This window comes from Miscanthus floridulus, chromosome 7, assembly GCF_019320115.1.
Source record: "Miscanthus floridulus cultivar M001 chromosome 7, ASM1932011v1, whole genome shotgun sequence".
Lineage (NCBI taxonomy): Eukaryota > Viridiplantae > Streptophyta > Magnoliopsida > Poales > Poaceae > Miscanthus > Miscanthus floridulus.
Window position 1 is genome coordinate 43,295,695 of NC_089586.1, and position 24,074 is coordinate 43,319,768.

At 44.8% G+C, this 24,074-nt stretch overlaps 1 protein-coding gene across 1 annotated transcript; it reads right to left on the minus strand.

Annotated features, from left to right (window-relative positions):
• Positions 1-3,265: 3,265 nt before the first annotated feature.
• On the minus strand, positions 3,266-6,139 carry LOC136465434 (secreted RxLR effector protein 161-like). Its single transcript, XM_066464170.1, has 2 exons — positions 5,667-6,139; positions 3,266-3,542 (listed from the first exon to the last, which is right to left on the minus strand). The coding sequence occupies exons 1-2, from the start codon at positions 6,137-6,139 to the stop codon at positions 3,266-3,268; spliced, it is 750 nt and encodes a 249-aa protein (XP_066320267.1).
• Positions 6,140-24,074: the final 17,935 nt, after the last annotated feature.

Consider the following 24,074-nt stretch of genomic DNA (forward strand, 5'->3'; position numbering starts at 1 on the left):
ATAGTAGGTAACTTAGCACCTTAGTTGGTAGAACTTGCTTAGTAGCCTGATAGATGTATTTTTATTTTAAGAGTTGCTATTGTCGTATTACTAAGTGTTGCATCATCATTTTATGCATGTAGATCACGAGTTGGTAGAGTTTGTGCCCGTGGATGAACATGACTATGAGGAGGTCATTGAGGAGTTCCAAGAGGAGATCCTCATGTAGGAGGGAGCCCTGGAGCCTTTTGGTGCTGACTTTGTTGACCCACCGCCTGCCCAAGGCAAGCCCCGATGCATAACCCTTATTTTAAATGATCACTGAATATATATGATGTGCATTTACGTTACAGGCATTTTATGAAAACTACATGCATAAATATATCTACCTATGAGTCCTACTAGTATAGGTCGAGTAGCTGCTATGCTCAGGGTATCGGTAGCGTGAGTAACCTACCGTTACTCACAATAGGTGATAATTATGATTACTCATGATAAAATAGTGGAAAGGAAAAATGGTGACCAGGCAGGGATATGGTTTGGGTACTAGTGGGTGTAAGAGGTTGTGTCCTGCGGCCAATAGGGCATAGCTTGGTTACACTTTCTCCTTGTCTGTGTTGATTAAGGACTGGCCATTGCATAAGTCTCGAGGCAAGTCACAGATTTATTATCCTGAGCATATACATGGGTATGGGCGTAGAGAAGACTTGTTGCTCTCTTGTCGTGGGTTCTGGCTCTTTCTAGACCGACTTATTGGAGGCGGAGATGGTGGAGGTCCTTGCACCACACTAAGTCTAGGACTTAGAAGCGGGGGCTTGGGTCGAAGTTTGGATGGGGACCTGGACCCCATGACAGGAGGGTGATGGGTTGGTCCTGCTTGTGCCTGGGGTACAAGCGGAGTGTGTGTGTTTTGGGGGGTACCCAGCTAGGGGCATTGATTCGCGAATCGTCGGACGATCCAGTATGGCTTGTTTTGGGTCTAGCACCATAGTAAGAACTGAAAGATGGAAGGTTATGAAATGAAACTGATTGCTCACTCTTGCTTGAAAGTAGAACATGTGCTCACATGGCTAGATAATAAATTAATCATGGCTGATAATAATAACATAAATAAGGACTCACTATTAGTATTGCTTTCTGCAAAAAGGAAACCATAAAACCATAAAGCTTTGCATATCCCTTGGAGTCTGGAAACTATTCCTACTAGTCGGATAAGTCTTGCGAGTACATTATGTACTTAGGGTTTATTTACCCCTGTTGCAGGTAATGTTTGAGGAGTACCATTATGTGAAGGATTCTTCTGGTCGACATAGACGGATCCTTGTTCTTTATCGCTAGATGTTTATTTTTATTCTACTGTTTAATATTCCGCACTCTGACTTTGGAAATGTAATAATGAAATTTTTAAGAACTCTGGATGTATGAAATGGATTAAGTTTTGTAACTCGTTCTCATTATTGGATCCTTGGGAAAAAATGTGGATCTTTTGGGCTCTCCCTTGGGGTGTGCCCGATGGAAACCATCCGCTGTAGCTTGCTTACGAGGTGCTTAGTGTCTGGTGGAAGACGAGCACCTCCGTGAGTGCGTTATTTTAGGTAGTTCTACCACATGTTATACAATGGAGGGGCTTGTAGTCTTGCAAGATCACACCTACCGTGTTTGTGGTGTGTCCGCCACCATGTACCGAAGGAAACAAGGCCCGCGGTGGTTTGGCCGGAAGCTTGATAGTGAAGACAAAGGGGAGTGGTCTAGGAGAGGCTTGCTAGAAGGCACACCAGAGACCCACTTGCATGTGGGGAAGGCCTAGGGCTATCCATGGTGTTACTCTACTAGGAGCTTGGCCCTTGCGAGGGATTCCTTGTGAGGGGCTCCAATGAGGACTAGGGGGAAGTTTGAGCGCTTCTCGATACCTCGGTAAAAATACCAGAGTCATCGATATGAGTTTGCATCTCTACCTCATCTTTACCTTTTGCATTTATATTGCTACCTTGGTGTGTACTTTACTTTCCTAGCTTAATTGATAGGATTGGAACCTAGGTTGCATAACTCTTTTGCGGTAGAGATATCAACACACTTAGCAAAACCATAGTTGCACATTTGGATAGATTACTTTCTTGCATAGGTTTTGCTAAGGTGGAAATTTGAGGCCATAATTAGAAGTTGAATTTTAAAGTTTCCTAATTCACTCCCCCTCTTAGGCAAAAGTTGGACAGTCCTCATTTTTCCGTCGAGGGAATATCCAGAACAGAGAATCTTAATTACATATATGATGGCCGATTGAATAGTCCGATTCCATCATATCATCTGTAGAGCAGTCATACCAACAAATCATACTCATTGATTTACAAAGATAAAGGTATTACATCACTGAGGAACACACTAATGATAGAGTTAATATAGCGGAAGTCTATCGAGAGAAGGCTCCTCCTTCACCGGCGTCATCAGAGTTGGCGTAGTGCAGCGTAGATTCCATCTCCGAACCAAACTTGAGCGTAGGCACGAGACCTTCTAATCCTTTTAAAGTCAGCATCTGTGAGAAGCAAGAAATCTACACAACACCGCCAGATATGTGCAGGCCATGGTCAGCACCGATGAGCTTTAGTTGAAAAAGATAACGAGGGATCTGGCGATCCTAATATTTGGCTGTGGTTTGCATCATCGTTGTTTCTCGGTGCCTCCATCAATCATCATCATCGTTATCGGTGGACACCACCGCCCTCCCTTGGCGATGGGTGGTCGAAGTATGGAGAGTGCGTCTGGTTCTCCTCCTCAAGGATGCTAAGGTTGAACCTAAGGATGTTGAGGATCAAGCTCTGACTGCTCCTCCTTCTACTGCTCCTCCTCCTTAGTATCCTCTGAATCCGTGTCAGAGAGACTAGGAGAGGTCATCAAACCTTGGCGGTGACTCAACTTGAGGAAGGGGTGGCATCCCTACATGCTCTCTAGCCTCCTGATTTGCCTCATGGTTCTCCAATCAGTCCTCATAGGTGGTCCTCGCTGCATAGGTACAAGTAGTGAAAATGGCCTTGATTCATTTCCTAAACTTTTCCATCTTCTTTCCCTTGCGAGACCTAGAGCGAGAGGACTCGGGAATGTCCTCTACTGAGGGAGAGCGTCTCACTGCCTTGCTAGCACCTGAGGCTTGAGTGTTCTCAATCTTGTAGATCATGTGGAGACCATCCTTGTCAAACTTGTAACCAATGACCCTTTGAATCATGAACATGAGATAGGGAGCATAGGACATCCCTTTTCTCCTGTCATCCATGGCAATCCTTAGCTCACGCCACTAGAACCAAGGGACATTGAACCTGTTACCACCAGGAGCGAACCTAGCAGGTACATTTCTCACATACCCATTAAGATCTGAAGCTGCTTCTTCCTTGGGATTTATAGTGTGCCTAATTAAGGTGTTCAAGATGTAGTAGTAGCTTTGCAAGCCACTAACTTTCCCATCTATGCTTCTCCAATCAATCCACACGTATGCAATGTCTCTGATCTCTGCTCTAGCCTCATCATGGATATAAGTGAATCCATGCTCCTCCTCACCAAAACCAAGGATCTGGCTGAAGGTCATAAAGTCAACATGATAGTGCCGTCCCTCAGTCATCCAGTGTATGTTATCGGTATAGATGTCATAGAAGAAGGTAGCATGGAACTAAGCTAGCACTTCCTCATTCCAATTATATCTAAAACTCATGAGATCAGAGAGACCAAATTGCTCACAAGCCCTGATTACTCTATTGAATTCAGGCTCATTCTTCTCCTTTATTTCCTCCCAGTCAACATACTGTATCTTGACAATTTTTGACTTCTTTGAGTTGAAGATCACAGAGGCATAGAAGCTAGAATGGAATTCATTCCAAAACTTGTAGTCAACCCCCAAATCCTTTGACTGCTCATATGGATTATTCTCTCATGCTTCTTCCACCAACTTCTGCTTTCTCTCATAATTGATCACGTGATGAGCACATGTATCAGCTGGATGCCTCATGATCACCTCCTCTGGATAATCTCTAACATAGCCTCTACCAAACTCCTCAAGGTGAGGTGGAGTATCTAGGCAAGCACCGAGAGGGATGGTGTGGCCCGCCCTCTCTAAGTTCTCCTCCTCCTGGATCAATTGACCCTCCTCCCCCTATCTCTAGTAGCCCCTCTGCCAGCTACACTACTGCTTCTTGCTACTGTCCTCCCACATCCGCATCGAGGAGGATCCTTGTCAGGAGGCTCGGCCATCTTTCGCTTCCCCCTCAGGTCATCATCTCCTCCGGAAGCCATCTATGCAAAAGAACATAGGTCCAAATAAGAAATTGTATAGATGGGTATAGAAGAACACTTGTAAAACACTCTGAATAGATGAGATGATTCAAATCTCGAGTTAGGAAAGCACCCTGATCCAAACTAGTTAGAAGGTGTGGCACTGTCGCACCCTTAGGGTGGCACTATCATACCTAGTGCTTCACCTCTCCCATGATTCATTTCTTCTCAACTATTTAGACTATTTCTCAACCATTCTTCTAAACCACTAGACAATCTCAGAAAAAATAGACCTAATAAACACATGTAGTTGTGTACAGTATAGGTAAAGTAGCTATATGTTTAAGATAGAAATAAATCTAGTGCACAAATCTAAGTAAAATAGAGAATCATCGATGGAACATCATCTAATTTTGCATAATCATGCTGTTGCACACGACACTGCTGTGGGTACAGATGATGCTCTACCAATGAATCTGTGTTTTGATTCAATTCATCCATCAAACTTGCTTCTACCCTAATCATGCAGCCACTAGAAACCATTTTCCAATCAAAGTAGAACTCCATGACATAGATCGAGATGGATTAGGGTTTCACCTCGACTTTCTCGCGGATTGGGGAGGAAAGAGAGGAAATGGCTCCACCCAAGAGCCTCAGCAGTTGTTGGCGATGATGAGGAAGGCCAGCAGCTGATGCGGTACCACCAGGGCGTGGCATAGAGGCACGACGATGGTGAGGCGGCGTGAACGCATGAGACAGAGAGAGGGAGAGCGGCACATTAGGCAGAAGGGAGAGAGAGGGAGTTACCCTAGGGATAGAAAAGATAAGGGGAAAGATGGGCCCCATGGTAACTGCCGTTGTGGGCCGAATTCCGATTGGAATTCAAAGTGCGGCACTACCGCAGGGCAGGCACGGCACAACCGCACTCCCTAGAACAGCGAGAACTAGCTACTAACTAAATAGCTCTATTTATATAGGATATGGACACATATATCAAGCACACTATGATCAATAGCAGATAATTAGTACAAACAATGATCATAATGCACCTATAGCTTTCAATAAACATTTTGAAGCACAATATTTAAACCTTTGCAATTCTTTTCTCCTATCCATGCTAGTTCATCAATCAAAGGTGTTCTATAGTTCAAACCATGTTACGAGAATCAAGTATATTTAGCTCACTACGCAAAGCACAAAACCTTGTCTCATCGAGAGGTTTAGTGAAGATATCGGCTAGTTGCTTTTCGATGCTCACATGGCGAATTACGATATCTCCTTTGGCTTCATGATCTCTCAAGAAATGATGTCGGATGTCTATGTACTTAGTTCTTGAGTGGCTCATGGGATTGTTTGCTAACTTTATGGCACTTTTATTATCACACAAGAGTGGGATTTTGGTAAATCGACATCCAAAATCTTGATGGGCTTGCCTCATCCAAAGTAGTTGAGCACAACATGCGCCGGCTGCAATATACTCGGCCTCAGCGATGGAAAGGGATACACAATTTTGCTTCTTAGAACTCCAAGACACTAGGGACCGTCCATGGAATTGACATGTCCCCGAAGTGCTTTTTTGATCTACTTTGCAACCGGCGTAATCGGAATCCGAATACCCAAGTAGATCAAACTTAGAGCCCTTAGGATACCACAAGCCAAGGTTAGGAGTGTGTACTAAATATCTCAAGATTCTCTTAATGGCCACTAAGTGATACTCTTTCGGGTTAGCTTGAAATCTAGCACACATGCACACACTAAGCATAATATTGGGCCTAGATGCGTATAAATAAAGTTGAGAGCCAATCATGGAACGATATACCTTGGTATTCACAGTTTTCCCTTTAACATTTAGATCAAGATGTCCATTGGTTGGCATGGGAGTTTTGATAGGCTTGGCATTCACCATGTTAAACTTTTTGAGCATATCATGGGTGTACTTCGTTTGACTAATAAAAGTTTCATCCTTCAATTGCTTGATTTGAAATCCAAGGAAGAACTTCAATTCACCCATCATGGACATCTTAAATCTCTTCATCATGATCCTACTAAAATCCTCACAAAAAGTATGATTATTACTACCAAATATTATGTCATTGACATATATTTGGCATACAAAGATATTTTTACCAACTCTATGAGTGAAAAGGGTAGGATTGGCTTTGCCTATTTCAAAGCCTTGATTAAGTAAGAATTCCTTAAAGCATTCATAATATGCTCTTGGTGCTTGCTTGAGCCCATAGAGCGCCTTTTGGACTTTATAAACATGGTTAGGGAACTTGGGATCTTCAAAGCCCGGTGGTTGCTCAACATAGACAAGTTCTTAAATAGGACCGTTGAGGAATACACTCTTTACGTCCATAGGCTAGAAGCATTCGGATTGCTTCAAGCCTTGCCACCGGTGTATATGTTTCTTCAAAGTCCAAGCCCTCTACTTGAGTGAAACCTTGAGCAACCAATCTTTCCTTATTCCTTGTCACCACGCCATTCTCATCTTGCTTGTTGCGGAAGACCCACTTGGTGCCAATGACATTAGTATTGGGTCTCTCCACCAAGATCCATACTTGATTTCTTTTGAAGTTGTTGAGTTCTTCTTGCATGGCCATCACCCAATCCGGGTCTCCAAGTGCTTGTTCTACCTTAAGAGGTTCCAAAGAGGAAACAAACGAGTAGTATTGGTAAAAGTTTGCTAAATGTGAACAAGTTGTTACCCCCTTTCAAAGACTCCCAAGGATGTTGTCAATGGGATGATCCCATTATATTATTTGCCTTAGCCTTGGATGTTCAATGGCTTCTTGTTTATCTTCTAGATCTTCATCATTTTCTTGCTCAAATATGGGTTGTAGGTCTTGTCCACAAGCTAGAGTCAAATCAGCTGCTATTGACTGTGCAGGCACGGCACTACCGCTCTCAGGGGCGGCACTGCCACATGCAGGAGTTGTAGTAGGGGTCTGCTACTATTCAGCATCAAGTGTGTCAGCGAAAATCGGTGCAGCAACAATTTGAGGAACCTCTACTTCAGTGGCTTCTTCTTCTTATGGTCTAATATCACTAATAGCCAATTGCTTGATTGCTTGACATGGTAGATCCTCCTTTCCTACAACACTTGAGTCAACTTGCTCTACTTGAGATCCATTAGATTCATCAAATGTCACATCTGCCGCTATTTCAACTCTCCCGGAGGTTTTGTTAAAAACACGGTAGGCATGCTCATTTGATCCATAAACAAGAAAAAAACCTTCATCAACTTTAGGTGTGAACTTAAAGGTTTTGGGTTTCTTATTAAGTATGAAACACTTGCACCCAAACACTCTAAAGTATGACACCTTAGGCTTGTTACCGGTTAGAAGCTCATATGATGTTTTCTTCAACTTCTTGTGTAGGTATAGGCGGTTGATGGCATGGTAAGCGGTGTTGACGGCGTCACACCAAAAGATGTCTGGCGTCTTGTACACATCTAACATTGTCCTTGCCATGTCAATGAGTGTATGATTCTTCCTCTCTACTACACCATTTTGTTGAGAGGTATATGGAGTTGAAAACTCATACTTGATGCCCTCTTCATCAAGGAACTCCTCAACTTGAGTGTTCTTGAATTTGGTCCTATTGTCACTTCTTACTTTCTTGATTGGAAGACCGAACTCCTTTTGATATCTTCTAACAAATATCTTCACCTTCTCTTAAACTTGGCACATGTCATACAAGAAAAATACCCAAGTGAAACAAGAATAGTCATCATCAATAACAAGACCATATTTTTTACCCCCGATACTTAGGTAGGCGACCGGTCCAAAGAGATCCATGTGAATTAGCTCCAATGGTTGCACGATGGTCATGATACTCTTTGGTGGGTGAGGTACACTAACTTGCTTTCTAGCTTGACAAGCGCCATAAATCCTATCTTTCTCAAAGTGAACATTTGTTAGTCCAAGGATGTGTTCATCTTTTAGAAGTTTGGCCAAGTTCCTCATCCCAACATGGGCTAGTCGACGATGCCAAAGCCAACCCATGCTAGATTTTGCCACTAAACAAGTCTCGAGCCTAGCTTTACTTTTGTTGAAATCAACTAAGTAGAGCTTATTCTTTAATCGACCCATAAAGACAATAGAGGAATCCTCTCTTCTAAAGACTTGCACACCATTATCCATAAAGAGACAATTGCAGCCCATCTCACACAATTGAGAAATAGACAACAAATTGTAACTTAATGAATCAACATGTAATACATTTGTAATTGAATGCTCAAGAGTTATAGGAACTTTAACGAGTCCAATCACATCCCCCTTTGAATTGTCTCCTTTGATGTGCTAACTGCGTTAGCTGATGGTGAAGCACCGTTTGTAGGGGAGGTAATCTTGTGTTCCTCCTGAACTCTATGAGTTGCGGTGGTTCCCTTTTTTGAATTGTCGATGGAGGACAAAGTTGATGATGGTTGCATTGTTGTAATACTATTGATGTCATCTTGTAGCAGCATGTTGAGGGTCAACTTTGGTGTATCCACAGAGTTGGCGCCTAGGGCATCTATAGCTAATGTCGTGGGTGTTGAGCAGATTGGCGATGTAGATGACATCTTATTTGTGATGATGATAGCCGATGGAGAAGATGTGAGTCTCGATGTGTTAGGGTTGGCCCTGGCTGCTCTTGAATCCTTTGTAAGCCCTCCATGTTGCCATTGTTGGCGAAGATGATTCTGATCATGTGGAAGTGATTGTCGACATTGGAGTTGATGCCTTTGAAGATGTTGTAGCTGGTGTAGGTGGTGTCAGCCTTACGATGATGTTGCAGGCTTGTGATGTAGATATGGATGTCGCCAACTTTGTTGTATTAGTTGTCGCTATTGTAAATTTCGCTAGAGGTAGTGATGGTGCTGATGTAGATGTCTCTGACGTGCAAGATAGTGTAGGCAATGGTGGTGTGGTTGTTGCTGGTGTAGATGTAGGCGCCGAGGGTGGTACATATTTCTGTCCTTCCTCCTGGTTGGCGAAAAAAGGTTCGAGCATCTTTGCCCAACGACCGGTGACATCGTGAATGTCCTCCATGGAGTTGATCACATCTAACAACCCTTGAGATGCATCTGTAGAAAAAAAATTGGTGGTAATTTGATTACCAGATGCAGGGGATGTCGTCGTTTGTGCTCGTCTCTGTGGTGGAATTGGCGCCTTTGTTGGTTGGCCCGCTGATTTTTTGTCCAGCTCTTTTCGCCAATGATCGGTGTTCTTGTAGATGGCGACGGTGCTGGAGCTATTACTGATTTATATGTTGTCAACTTCGGCATTGGTTTGTTGATTGATGCGTAGCCGTTGTTGACGGAGTGGTAGACGTTGTTCCCATCTTTAGATGCAACCAGAAAAAAATTATGGCGGTGTTTTAGGTGTAGAATCCACCCGGTTGTTGGAGCTGTCGGCATGGGAATGGAGGTAGCTGCCTGTGTCCATTGGTAGAAGCCGATGCGAAAGTCTCCCATGGTATTAGATCGAAACGTGGCTTTGATACCAGTTGTCAGACGCCTAATCTTGGGGGCAGACTTCTCCTTGATTAGAAGGTGATTTGGGGGAAAAGAGGGGGAGATTAGAGGGAGGACAGTAGCCCTAGGGCTGGTCGTGCCTAGAGGGATGGAGGAGATGGCGGCAGCAGCAAGCTGCAGCCGGCCTGGCTAAGGATGGCCGACGCGACCATGATGGATGGGCAAGCGGTGAGGCAACGGGCTGCATTGAGGCGGGGGGAGGGGGGGGGGCAGCAGCGAGCCACCGTTGCTGCTGCGGTGCTAGGGCAGGGAGACGCAGGGAGAGAAGAGGGCGGCGGTGGCAGGAGAAGAGAGGGAGAGGGGTCGAGGGGTTTTACCACAAACTGTTCTTGCTTGATGGAAAGGAGAAATCTCCCTTTATATTTACTAGCAAACTTGCTCGTATGTTGCAACGGGAGTAGAAAAAAGCTATCACACATTAATAGAAAATAAGGACAAAAATGTTATTACCTATTTATGTTTTATTTACCTTTTTCAAAAATTTTAATGACTATAGTTTATTTTATGAGGATCATGACATCCATAATAAAGTTAACATCGTTAATAATATGACAACGTCCTATTAAGTCTGTAATGAATAAAGTACTCCTATTGTCCTAAATCGTAAGTTGTTCAGATTTTTTTTTTAGATATATAGCTTTTACTACACTTGTACATATATATTATGTCGATAGATCTTAAAAAGCCAGAATGATTTACAATTTAGAATTGAGAGAGTACAACCTTGATTTGTTTCTCAATTGTAAGGCACAAAAATATTTACTCCTAATATATATCATAACTTTAGTTTATATCTATATCTATATGGATCTTAATCCAAATTCAAATCCAAATAGAAAAGGATAAGAATAGAAGTTACCCTAATCTTATGGCCTATCCTAATATAAAAAACCACAAAGAGTTTATAGGCTCTTTTGTTTTTCTTATCGAGTTTCAATTTTATTTTTCATGGATCCGCACTCAAAACACATGTCCTGTATTTTTCTACGTTGGTTTTCCGTCCATCAGAGTCGTGGTACGTGTCTATCCTGTTTTTTTTTTCTTTCCTCTATTTTTTTGCACGTATGGTTTTTTGTATTTTTTTCACGATCAGTTCCATTTTCTTTGCGTCCTTCTTTTGTCTAGTTTATGTTTTCCTGAAGAAGGAACGATAAGAGTGAAGAAGTACGAAAGTTACCAACTTAATAAGAAGTCTGTTGACATCGATTCGGGTCACACACAGGTGGGGGCTAGATTGCCAAGAGGCTGCACACGATCTAGCACGTAGTGGAGGGACATCCTAACGGCGAGGCCGACCAGCAAGTCGACAAAGCCGATCAAACACTCGTTCTTCACCCGATAGACCCACGAACACCTCCTGAGAAGACCCGTTGGGGAGACGCATGATGGAGGTGTTCTAGGATTAGCAAGGCCACCTACAACACCGACATATCTCGTCGAGAGATGCACTAGATAGCAGGGGTTTGGAAGAGCATGAGATAGAACATAAAAATAATAGATGTGTTTTTGACGATTGGATGTTAGATCCCTCGATCGGCCATCACCCTTTATATATTTATAAAGTGCGGCTGGTCTTTCCTTTGCATACAAGAAATAATCATGGAGCAACGATGATAGAAAAATGGTTACTATAGGTCCTGTTCAGCTTACCCCATATTCGACTTGTTCGGCTTCTTTTTCAATCAGAATAATATTTTTCTCTCACAACAATTCAACTGAAACAGTATTTTTCAGCCAGTTTTAGACCAGCGAACGGTGCCATAATTGTCTTCTCTTTCTCCAACTAGACTCCAGCCTAGACTCGAGTCCTCCCATCAAGCCGTACGTGCTAGTTCAAACTTGGCCGATCAGGTGTTCATGTTGTACTTTGCTTTTCCAAAATTCCTTCCTGAACCAATCTCTGTGCGTGTCTCCGATGGACTTCAATGCACGCAAGCAGTGCCATCCGGACCATGGAGTCTGGAGACGTGATTTCCCAAATCCAATGCCGAGCGGATAATACTTTCTTGTTCACGTGATATTTTAAACTAACCGACTGCAACACATTGTTGCAGCACCTTTGCCGGTTCATCAAAGTATTCCATATCCACATAATCGGCTAACATTTACATAAAATAAAATGGCTCAAACCAAATTCGGATGGCAACAAAGTCTAAGAGTCGGATTTGACTTGCAGGCAAAATAAAATATGAAAAGAAAATGGCTATGAGCAGGGCTTATGAGTCCGGTTCACATACACGACCTAATACCTTTTAAAATCGGACTCCGTATCGCGTTAGACGAGATCTATTCTAACTCGTATGAGCACGGGTTATATATATAAGTTCGAACAAAAGAAACTCTCCATTGTCCGGTAGTTAGAGGGAGACGGACTAATAAAATGGATGGACAAAAAAAATAGATTAAAATTTTACCTCTTTATTACTAAGTATAGATATGGACAGAAAAAACTCGACTCGACTTACTTCCAAGCAATCATAACTTCTAAACTCTTCCTAAACCTAAACGCTACAGTACCACGGCTACCGTTCACGCGGGCCCGATTGGTCCGACTTAGGCCCCGTACTTCCGTAGCGCTTCAGGGCTATATTGGCCCGTGACAGATAGCCTATAAAGAAGTTACGAAAGAAATACAGGTTACGGAGGCGCCTCTAGAAATTTTGATTATCGAAGTGGCTAAGGTAGCTGGGTTAGTGAGGAGCTGGTAAGTTGGAATATGCACGTGCAAGAACCTCTATACGATGTGGCGCTGATGGCTTCTACAGGGAGCTAAGGCTGCTAGTGGATGCGAAGAATAACTGAGGCAGAGAATCCTCGTAAAAAAAAGGCAGAGAAGAATGATGCTGTCATGATGATTAGACAAGTGATGATGTTTGTTCAAATTATCCTCGTAAAAAAAAGAAAATGAACTTAAGATTTTTTACAAGATAGTTTTTTTTCTGGAGTCTATGCCTAGAGGGTCTCTGCAATTTTCTTCTGAGTTACACGAGTTAGATGTTCAACAGTCCGATCCAGAGGTGGATGTTCTAGTTCGAAGAAACACCGGTTTAGACCGTTCAAATCTAGGTTGGATCGAAGGCTAGCACAAACTTGTTTAAGGGGAAAAAATCATGGGGACATTTCTTCCCCTGGTATGAGTCTCTATACGTAATAGAGTCTCTAAACAAGTTGCGCATGCGCTTACAAGTTACAGCATATAGGAGAGAGTGTTTGGTAAGTGCTGACCTGTACCTGTGTATGCTGATCGAACACATTGTATCTTAGATTTGTTGGCCGGCATATCCTAGTGGAATTTTAACTAAGCTCTTTTCAGAAAAGAGAGAAGAGGATCGAACCATTTCTTATGGTATCTGTTTACTACTGATGTAGTCTTTGTGCCAACCACTCGATTACCTATGCCCTATGCCACATGCATCTAGCATTAACGAAAGCACCTCAATGCTATTAGAGCATCTCCAATAGTTCAAAAAAGGTAAACCAATGAGTTTTCTAAGTGGTTAAAAAAAGTTTAGGAGCATATTTGTTGCATTTCTCCAACAGTTTCCAATACCTCGGTCCCAAAATATAGAAGATAATTTTATATCAGGAATCGCGGACTATTTCTAAATCATTCTAACCACTTTATATTTTCTTTCTCTCTTATATATTTGCATCAAGAACTTTGTCCTACTCTTTATTTTCCCGACATCGTTCTACCTTTAGATTGGCCGATGGATACGTGCGCATATATATCTGCACGATCAGGTCAAGTTTCCCAAGTGCGGAAAGATTGGGATTTGAGATAGGTAGTTATTGGAGAGAAGTTTTTCCTAATCTGGCCAAAAAATCTAGATTGCCAGTGGGTTTTGAAAACTCTTGGAGATGCTCTTAAGCATCACAGCTGCTTGTCCTAGTTTTCACATTTTCCCTCACTCTAAATAAATGTCTCAACTAACAATAAATCACTATTGCAGAGAACATTTGTAGTCGCGGACACAATTAATTTATAGAAGCAACTGTTCCAACCATCTCTACTCAAGCGTCTCTAGAAATAAACTTCTATACGTGGTATATAACCGCCTCTAAACTAGAGTTGGTTAGTAACATGGCCTTTCTCTAAAACATTTTTGAGAAAATCAAAACTTGCTATAAAAAATAGCAATTTTTTTTAACCATGGGATCATGTCTCAAGTCATAAGTCAAGCGAATTTCATGCAAAATATGTATAAGTGTGGTTCCTCGGATCAAATTCACGCGAGCCTCCCCTACCACTACACCACAATGTCACATGTCACCAAGTGAATGTCATGTATGTATCCTTTTGAATTAAATTCCACGTATCTTGTATTGAATATATAGACCAGTAAATGATATAAAATACTATATCTCATCAAGCTCTAAAACTTGAGTACAAGGCATATGTTCATCCAATATTATTGTTTGAAAAATTTTAAATTTTAAATCTAAAAATTAAAATATAATCTTAAAACCTAAATGATTTTAAATAAAAAAGTCATCAGCTACAAAACTGTAGATATGTTCTGAGCTTCATAACTTTATCTTTATCCAACTTTTATTTATAAAGAATATAATTGTTTAAATAGGTCGGTCTCAATCAGCATTCAACGTCCAAAGCTTCTCCGTGGACTATAGTGTGCAGTCCAAATTGTCATCCTTCAGAAGTCACATCACAAACTTATCTTCTACCGTATACTAGTAAATTACTAGGGCTAGACTTTGGTCGGCCAGAACTGTATCGTGAGTCTTTGACCCTCATTGCTATCCAACCATCCTCCATCGAGCTGGTCGATGGACTGATGGATAGCATCCCCTACTTTCCGTACGTGGCTGCAAATTTCATATGAACTAAAAGATTAATAACAAACCTCTTTCGACGGTCATATTTCGACATTTTAATAGGCCTGTTTAGCATAACTCGCATTCCGAGATCTACATTAGATATAATATAGTTTATAGACCAAATTTAAGTGGTTTAATTTAAATAGTTATATCTAATCTATAGATAAAATGGTTGAGACAAATGTTTTTTATGTGCCTTTGGCTTGTCTAAATCCATGATTAGCTCCAAAAACAATATTACAGATTCTCGAATTTAAAGCTTTGCCAATCAAGATAAGACAACCAAGTCTTTGCTTGTTTGCGTAGAACTGCACTATGCACGTGCAACCAAGTGAGAAGTGACCAACTACAGTGGCATAAAAGGATTGGGAAGATCCAGTCCAGAAAGGGACGGGAATGAAGGAATATATCAGGTTTTCCTTTCATGGCTATCGCTACAAACAAAATTTGGATGAGAATTGCCTGCATCATATTTTGAAACTATCTTATAATATTACAAACTTGAGCCCCCCTCCCCCACCCCCCTCAAAAAAACAACTCGATGTTAATTATTATGAGATGGACATGGAAAAAAGATAAATTATAAAACTCTGATAATAATAATATGATTATTCAGAAAATGACCATTATCACTAATAATAGCCATTCGAGTTCCATAAAAAATAATAGACATTCAATCTATTCTTTTTTAAGAAAATATTTACCTCTTCCATTATGTGAAATACATAAAGTAGCCACATAAATTTGTATCTAAAATTCTAAATTACCTTTGCTAGTATAAAAGATAATATCAAATACCTCTTGAAATTTGCATCTAAACTACCCACCACTAACATTATGATAGATGATTTAAAATAATCCCTAACTTTGCATATAAATTACCCTCATATGCCATTACGAAAGATAATGCAAATGCATTTCTTCACATCTAATTTGTGGCTGGGACAACAAGAGCCCCTAAATTTACTTTTTAAATTATCCATTCCTGACATTATGAAACATAATATAAAGCAACCTCTTCAATTTCTATCTAAATTGACCAAATCGACCATCATTAAAATAAAATAAAATATCTCGTCAATCTAGTCTAAATACCTATGAGAGGTCATGATGTCTAAGAGGGGGTGTGAATTATGCAACTTAAAACTCTAAACTAACTTGACCTCTAATTGACTTATCAAAACCTATGCAAGATTGTTTCTAGATGTGCAACTAGGTTTTGCTAAGTGTTGCTATCTCTATCGCATTAGAGTTATGCAAACTAGGTTCAATCCTATTAACTATCCTAGCAAACTAAACTAGAAAGGTAAGCACACAAACTTAGGTACACAAACTAGAAGGCAGAAGCTTAATTGTGATAGAAATGCAAAGTCCTGTTGACGACTCCGATTTTTCTGAGGTATCAAGAAGCTCATGCTCCCTCGGTCCTTGTTGGAGCCCCACGCAAGGGCTAAGCTCCCATACGGGTAACTCCATGGAGCCCCACTGTCTTCACTATCATGTTTTGGCCTAAATGCCACAGGTCATACGTTCCCTTACATACACGCTCGGCAGTGACACCACAAAACACGGTTGATGTGATCTCGCAAGATTACAAGCCCCTAGTGTACAAGCTATGGTGCCCACAAGCACATGGTGGCAACAGGTATGCAAACCTCACTAAACACTAAGCCTAAGTCTAGAGCAAAGCACCAATATGGTGGTCTAACTAACATAAGCATTTTGCAAAGCACTATGCTAATAATCACCTCATCTTTCGTAAGCACTTGTGGTGGCTAAAGTACTTAGAATGGTGTCTCAACACCCCTCTATCTTCAACACGCTCTAACAAAGTCAAATGAGCCAACCATGGGGAGTATATATAGCCCCAAATCCAAATATAGTCGTTGGTGGCTGCTGCAGCTTTTTGCAGTGGCACCGGATATTCCGATGCCCTCACAGGAGCTTTTCGGTGACACCATGTCAACTAGGCATTTGATCCTCAGCCGACTGTTGCACCTTTATTTGGTGCGTCTTCTCTAGTGCACACTGGATAATTCTGGTGCACACCATTGCTCTTGGTTTCTTCTCTAGAAACCATTGGAGACACTCCTTTTCTCCGATGCCTTGCATAAGACAAATCCGGTGCCTCACCGAGGCTTATGCAGAATCTCTAGATGCCACCATAATCTTTGGTGACCGCCCTCTGTTAACTACCAGAGGTTTCTGGTGATCCTATGCATCTTCTGCAAAACTATCTTTGCTACACTCTAAGCTCTGGTGCATCCTTGGGTGCAACCATTGGAGATTTTTGGTGGCTTGTAATTCTTTAGCCCGACACCCTATTCTCCGGTGCCCTATTCTGGTTTACACGAAACGTTTCCGATGAATACAAAACAACAACTTTGACTTGTTTTTCTTCACGTTTCTTTGTGTCTGGGCTTCTTCCACTTTGTGTATGTATGTCTTCAACATAACTTCGAATTTCTTGCTTGAGGTGTTGATCACTTGAATCTTCATGTTGTCTAATCCAAGACAATCTTGCATCCATTTGAACTTAACATTGTATACTATTAACCGATGTTAGTCCAAATGGTCATGTTGTTATTCAAACACCAAAATCACTTAATGGCCCATGCAAGGAGCCATTTTCCTTACAATACCAATTTAAGATATTATTGAAAACAATTAATGAAGCATGCTATATATGTCTATAAATTATAAACATCTACCATAGTTAAAAGTAAGCATAAGTGCTATGTACAACAATATGGACCAAGTAAACATGCATACACTACATATCAGTCATGGAAAATTGTTTCCTTAACAAATTGCATACCAATGATATTCACAATCCAATCTAAATAAATAATACATCATGCAATATTTTTTATAAATTATTACATTAGACAACTTTATATATTTTGACTCAAATATATATGACATATAAATAATGATCATCGACTGCTCATTATAAGAACCGGCAGTGATATTCAGAATACAAAAAAAAAAGAAATTCTGCTACCAACGAGTCGAGCCCACTTTTTGCTCACCAAGTCTACTTCCAACCTGACACAGCCGCCATACTACTGTCCACTCCACAATAGCTCCTGCCCACACTATCACCTGTTGAATCTACATTTTTGTCTCCTCACTCTAGCTTACCATTGTCTCCTCGCCTAGCCTATTGCCTCCTTGTGCCACCAGATCTGAGAGGGAGAGAGGGTGAGGGAAATTGTGAGAGAAGATTGAGAGAGAATGAGGAGCTCACCTCCATGGCCGTGGTGGGAGGTCCACGTTGCCGCCTCCATGGCCATAGTGGGAGACTCAGCCCATCTACTCATGAGGCCACTGCTCCACCCGTAGGGGCCCATGTGATGTGGCACCGCTATCGGGCCCTGTGCATGCATGGGGTGGGGGTGGGGGAGGGAGGTTGTCGTGGCCTGCGCACTAGGGCACGAGGCCCGTGCACTAGGTGCCCACCATGTTGAAGAGAGAATGAAGAAGAGAGCTAGTTGTGGTTTGAGGGAGAGAGTGAGGGTAGGGTCGAGATGGCAGACTAGAGGTGGGGTGAATAGTCCTTTCTAAAAATTAATCGCACCGGCTAATCGAAAAAATGCGGAATTAAAACTATCGGTCTAGCCAAGACTACACCCCTCTATGTATATTCTCAATCACCTTACAAAGATCCTAATAAAGCAACTAAGGTGCCAGGCTAGTTAGAGTTCACCTAAACAATTCTAGTTGGCAAGGTCACACAAACCTATGCAACTAGTACTACAAGTGTCGGGGACCTAATACTGGGGTACCCAATGAGGTGAAACTGATAACCATCGAACGTTGACACTCCTGATTAGACGAGAACATTACTGTGTCTCTTGTTCGAAACGACGAAAGACTGGTTCCGCCTCGCTCGACCCCCGAGGGCTAGGTTCCGCCTTGCCCGACCCCTGGTGGTCAGACGCCGCCTTGCTCGACCCCTGAGGGCTAGCTCCGCCTCGCCCAACGGCCGAGGGCAGACTCCGCCTCGCCCTACAAGTACACCCTGCTCCATCATAAGGATGAGCACAAGGAATGACTTGACACTCGAGTCAAACACAGCACCAAGGACCATGCCCTATGCCATGGTAGGAAAAGTACCGCCAGGGTACGATGGGATAGGTGCTTTAGACCATTCTAGTATTATAGAGTCCGAACAGTATTGTAGGCGCCGCCTTCAGCCCTCAGACACGGAAACCAATATGGACATATGACAACCACTACGGTCTAGGAAGAGACTCGCGCCCTCTACAATGATGGATGTGCTATCACCACGCCATGGTCCCAAAGGAGCAGTGCCCGCTCCACGACCCCTCGGGCCCACCAGATCGGAGCACTCGCTTCGGCCTCCGGACACCCTCTCCGATCGGAAGGTCTTGCCCAAAGCGCTACTTCTGACTCCGACCCCATGCCCCTTTGATCGGGGCTCGTAGGAACCAGAAGGCATGCGGAGAAAGGCAGGGCAATGCTTATAAGTCAAAACCATTGTACCACAGACTATACCCTACGCGGAGCAGTACTCTGCAGCCATCCTAACATTCTACATGCATCAACGGTGTTGTAGGCGCCTACCATTATCTGGTACCCGCCAGTATGGGCGACAAGGCTCGGTAGATGTGGAAAACAAGGCTCGGTAGCATACGCACCCTTCCCCTCTCACTTGTAAAGCCGTCCCCTTCATCTATAAAAGGGGGCGCGCTTCCTCCAACAAAAGGGACCGACTCTTGACGGATAAGTTGAACACACACGACACGACATACATAGCTGAGCAGCGACCAAGCTCTCGGTAACCTTTTCGATCATTCTATTAGAGACTTGGGACTCGTCCCTCTCTTGACTATTTTGTACCCCCTACTACGAACCATTTTTGGTACTGATAACATGAGCAGCAGCAACAAACTGGACGTAGGGACGTTCTGCTCAAACCAGTATAATCCTCGTGTCCTTTAGTGCACCATCTAGGCCTAACGCGCAATAATCACAAATTTACTAGCCGGTGTTTGTTCGAAACACCGATAGTTGGCGTGCCAGGTAGGGGACCTTTGTGCGCTCCAAATCACACCTTGGATGGCTAACCACGTAATCAGCTAGGTCCCGGGCGCACATGTGTGTTTCGGTGACCTGGACTTCATTGTCACACTAGGAGGAGAGTTGGTGTTGGCCCACGCAGCCGTCCAGCCTCTCTCCTCCACCAACTCCAGCTACCAGAGGCTTGAGGGCCAGCCCGGTGTCTCCCTTGGACCCCAGCCATCCAGGGAGGCCCCGCGCCACATCACCCTCTCTCCGGAACGCTCCACTCGGTGCGCTTCGACAGCATTTCCATTCGGTCTCCGCAACGCCGCGGTGACTGTAAGCCACCTTGTGGCCCAGCACGTGATCCCATTTCCCGTGAATAACGAGTTCATGGGGATGATCGAAAGTGTCACAAAAACCCTCCACGGCCTCCTCGCGGAAGACTCAGGGTCGGACTCTGGTTCTGACTCCGGTAGGGGGAGCCATCATCCCTCCTAGGAATGCTTCATGGCAGAAACCTCCGAGGGACACGTCAAAAGCGCCTCCGAGGAGGAGGTCACCCCGGCAGGCAACCTCAGCGACGTAGCCAAAGGAGGAGCAGCGGCCCCACCTCACGTAGGGGTGGAGCAGCTGGAAGCCCGAAAGCAAGAAATAGATGAAGTCAGACAACAGCTTGTTCGGGAGTACAAGAAGATCGACGAGGAGATCAGGCGCCGTGGAGATGGAGGGCGCGCATGCGTCGTGGCCCGTGACATGAACCGAAGGATCATCGCCGACGGTGAAACCCTTCCCCGCTTTGCTCGTGTGAGCTAGAACATTGCCACTGCGATGGCCCTGCTTCATGGCCTTCCAGAGGCCGCCACGCCTGAGGATCGCCGGGTCCACCGTGAAATTTGCACGCTACTTGAGCATGCGGCAGGTCAGCAGGCAGAGAGCTTGATGTCTCGATGACACGAGCCCGATGTCAGCTAGTGTACCCCCTTGGTGCATCCTGCCAGGGATGCATCCGTCCACCAAGCACCGCAAGGTGGCGGGCAACGCGCTACGGTCCCAGTACATCAACGTCTCGGCCACAACCGCGACGCACACAGCACCATCGATGCCCGCAGACGCACCTATGGTGACCCAGGGGAAGGAGCCTACCGCAGCTATCATCCTTGACGCGGCGGACGCTACGATAGCAACGAGGACCGAAGCCCGAGCCCCGGCCTGCCAGGCCCTTAGGCCTTTGGCCATCACATCCTCAACGCTTCATTCCTGCCAAGGTATCGACCACCTACCAACATCCCTAAGTACTCTGGGGAGACAAACCCCAGACTTTGGCTTGAAGACTATCGGCTTGCCTGTTAAGCCGGTGGTGTGGATAATGATGACTTCATTATCCGCAACCTTCCACTGTTCCTTACCGATTCGGCAACGAGCTTGGTTGGAGCACCTTCCGTCCGACGCCATTTAGGGTTGGGCAAACCTAAGGGAGATCTTTGTGGGGAACTTCCAGGGCACATACAAATGTCCTGGGAACCCCTGGGATCTCAAGAACTATTGCCAGAAGGCCGGTGAAACCCTTCGTGGGGTACATCCTGCGCTTCTCCCGACAGTGCAACGAGCTCCCTAACGTCACCAATGCCGACGTGATAGGAGCCTTCCTATCCGGGTCAACCTGGCGAGTCTTTGGTTCACAAGCTAGGATGCAAGGGCCCATGGACCACTAAGGAGCTCCTGGACTCACCACAGCCACGCCTTAGGAGAAGAGACGGTCAGAGCAATCTTCACCGTTCCTAACAGCAAGGGCAAGGCGGGACAAGGGTGCCAACGAAGGCACCTCCAATCGTTCTGCCAAAAGGAAAAATAAGAAGCAATGGCACGAGGACCCACTTGTGGCTGCTGCTGACCACAAGGGTGGTCGGAAGCCCACGGAAGGTGCTCTGAACCACTTCGACAAAATGCTTGAGGGGCCGTGCCCGAACCACGCCTTCCCCATAAAGCATCTCCTCAAGGACTGCGGCCTCATACACAAGTTCTTGGCTAGGAGCGCCAACAAGGGAGAGCAGGGGAAGGAACCTGCCCCTACCGCCGATGGCGCCAAGGAGAAGGATGACGGCTTTCCAATGCCCGATGGCTGGCTCATGATCTTTAGAGGATCAACGGCCTATGACTCCAAATGTCATCAGAAGGTCGCATGCCGCCATGTCTACACAGCCCAGCCGACCACACCTCTCTTCCTCTGGTGGTCGGAGTCCACCATAACCTTCGATCGGACCGACCATCCGAACGCCATCCCGCATCCAGGAAGATATCCGCTTGTCATTGACCCGATCATTGGCCCAAAGCACCTCACCAAAGTTCTAATGGACGGAGGCAGTGGTCTCAACATCATGTATGCAAAGACGCTCGACGAAATGGGCGTCGATCGAACGTGCCTCTGCCCAATCCAAGCGCCTTTCCATCTCGTCATCCTCGGAAAGCAGGCCACACCACTCGGATAGATCAATCTACCTGTTACCTTTGGGGATCAATCCAATTATAGGACTAAGACCCTCACCTTCGATGTGGTAGGGTTCCCTAGAACTTTCCATGCCATCTTGGGACGACCATGCTACGCGAAGTTCAAGGTCGTCCCCAACTACACATACCTCAAGCTGAAGATGCCAGGCCCACACGGGGTCATCACCATCGGCACCTCCTTTCAGCGGGCTTACGAGTGTGAAGTCGAGTGCTGTGGCCACGCCACAGCAATCGTCGCCTCCGGGGAACTCGCTGCCCTCAGGGAGGAGGTCGTCGAAGAAGCACCCGACGCAAAGAAATCATTCAGGTCGTTCGAATCGACGGAGGGCTCCAAAGAGGTCCTCATAGACCCCCAGTAGCTTCGAGGGCAAGACGGTACGCATAGGTACCGTGCTCTCCTCCGAATAGGAAAGCGCGCTCGTCGACTTCCTCCACGACAACAAAGACATCTTTGTGTAAAAACCCTCAGATATGCTAGGCATCGCCGAGCATACCTTGAAAATCCACCTAGGCTCTAAGCCAGTGAAACAACGCCTACGCCGCTTCGATGAGGAAAAGCGTAGGGCCATTGGTGAAGAGATAGCAAAACTTCTTATCGTCGGATTCATCAGGGAAGTTTACCACCCAGAGTGGTTAGCAAATCCTGTTCTTATAAGAAAAAAGAGCAAGAAATGGAGGATGTGTGTCGACTACACATGTCTCAACAAGGCATGCCCAAAAGACCCATTTCCTTTACCATGCATTGACCAAATAGCCAATTCCACCTCAGGGTGTGAAACCCTCTGCTTCCTTGACGCGTACTCTGGCTACCACGAAATTGCGATGAAAGAGTCCGACCAACTCGCGACATCTTTTATCACCCCCTTTAGACCGTTCTGCTACGTCTCAATGTCGTTCGGTCTAAAAACGCTGGAGCCACTTACCAGCGCTTTATGCTCAATTGCTTCGGGGACCTCATTGGGCGGATCATTGAGGTCTACGTCGACGACATCATAGTTAAGTCCAAACGGGCTGACCACCTTGTCGCCGATCTTGAGCAAACCTTTGCGAAACTCCAGGCAAATTGCATCAAACTCAATCCCGAGAAATGTGTTTTTGGGGTCTCGAGGGGCATGCTGCTTGGCTTCATCGTCTCTGAGCATGGCATCGAAGCCAACCTAGAGAAAATCTTAGCCATCACAAGGATGGGTCTTATCTAGAACATAAAGGGGGTCCAACGGGTCATAGGGTGCCTCGTCGCCGTTAGCCGATTCATCTCACGCCTCAACGAACGAGGACTCCCCCTTTATCGACTTCTGAAGAAAGCCGACCGCTTCGAGTGGACAGCCGAGGCCTAGGAGGCGCTTGACATGGTCAAGCTACTTCTAACGAAACCCCCAGTCCTAGTCCCTTCAACCGATGGGGAATCCCTCTTGCTATACATAGCGGCCACCACGCAAGTGGTTAGCGCTACCCTGGTAGTAGAACAGGAGGAAGAGGGGCACACCCTCAAGGTCCAGCGCCCGATGTACTTCATCAGCGAGGTACTAGCTGACTCCAAAACCTGCTACTCCCAAATCTAGAAGCTCCTATATGTCGTCCTCATCACCAAAAGGAAGCTATGCCATTACTTCATGTCACACCCTATGACAGTAGTGACGTCATTCCCCCTCGGCGAGGTCGTCCATAGCCAGGACGCCACAAGAAGAACCACAAAGTGGGCGCTCGAGCTGATGGATCAAGGCATCAGGTATGCCCCCCGAACGATGATCAAGTCCCAGGTGCTGGCTGACTTCATCACAGAATGGACCGAGCTCCAGATGCCACCAGCGGTCGTCGATCAAGAGTGCTGGACGATGTATTCAATGGGTCACTGATGAAGAAGGGCGCTGGCGTAGGACTGGTCTTTGTATCACCCCTCGGGGTCCGAATGAGGTACATGGTTCGGCTCCATTTTCCCTCATCA

Coding starts and splice junctions, on each gene's coding strand:
- LOC136465434 (XM_066464170.1), bottom strand. CDS start 6,139: ATGGTGAATGCCAAGCCTATCAAAACTCCCATGCCAACCAATGGACAT. Junction 3,543..5,666: donor GCTCAACTACTTTGGATGAG/GCAAGCCCATCA, acceptor TATGACCTTCAG/CCAGATCCTTGGTTTTGGTG.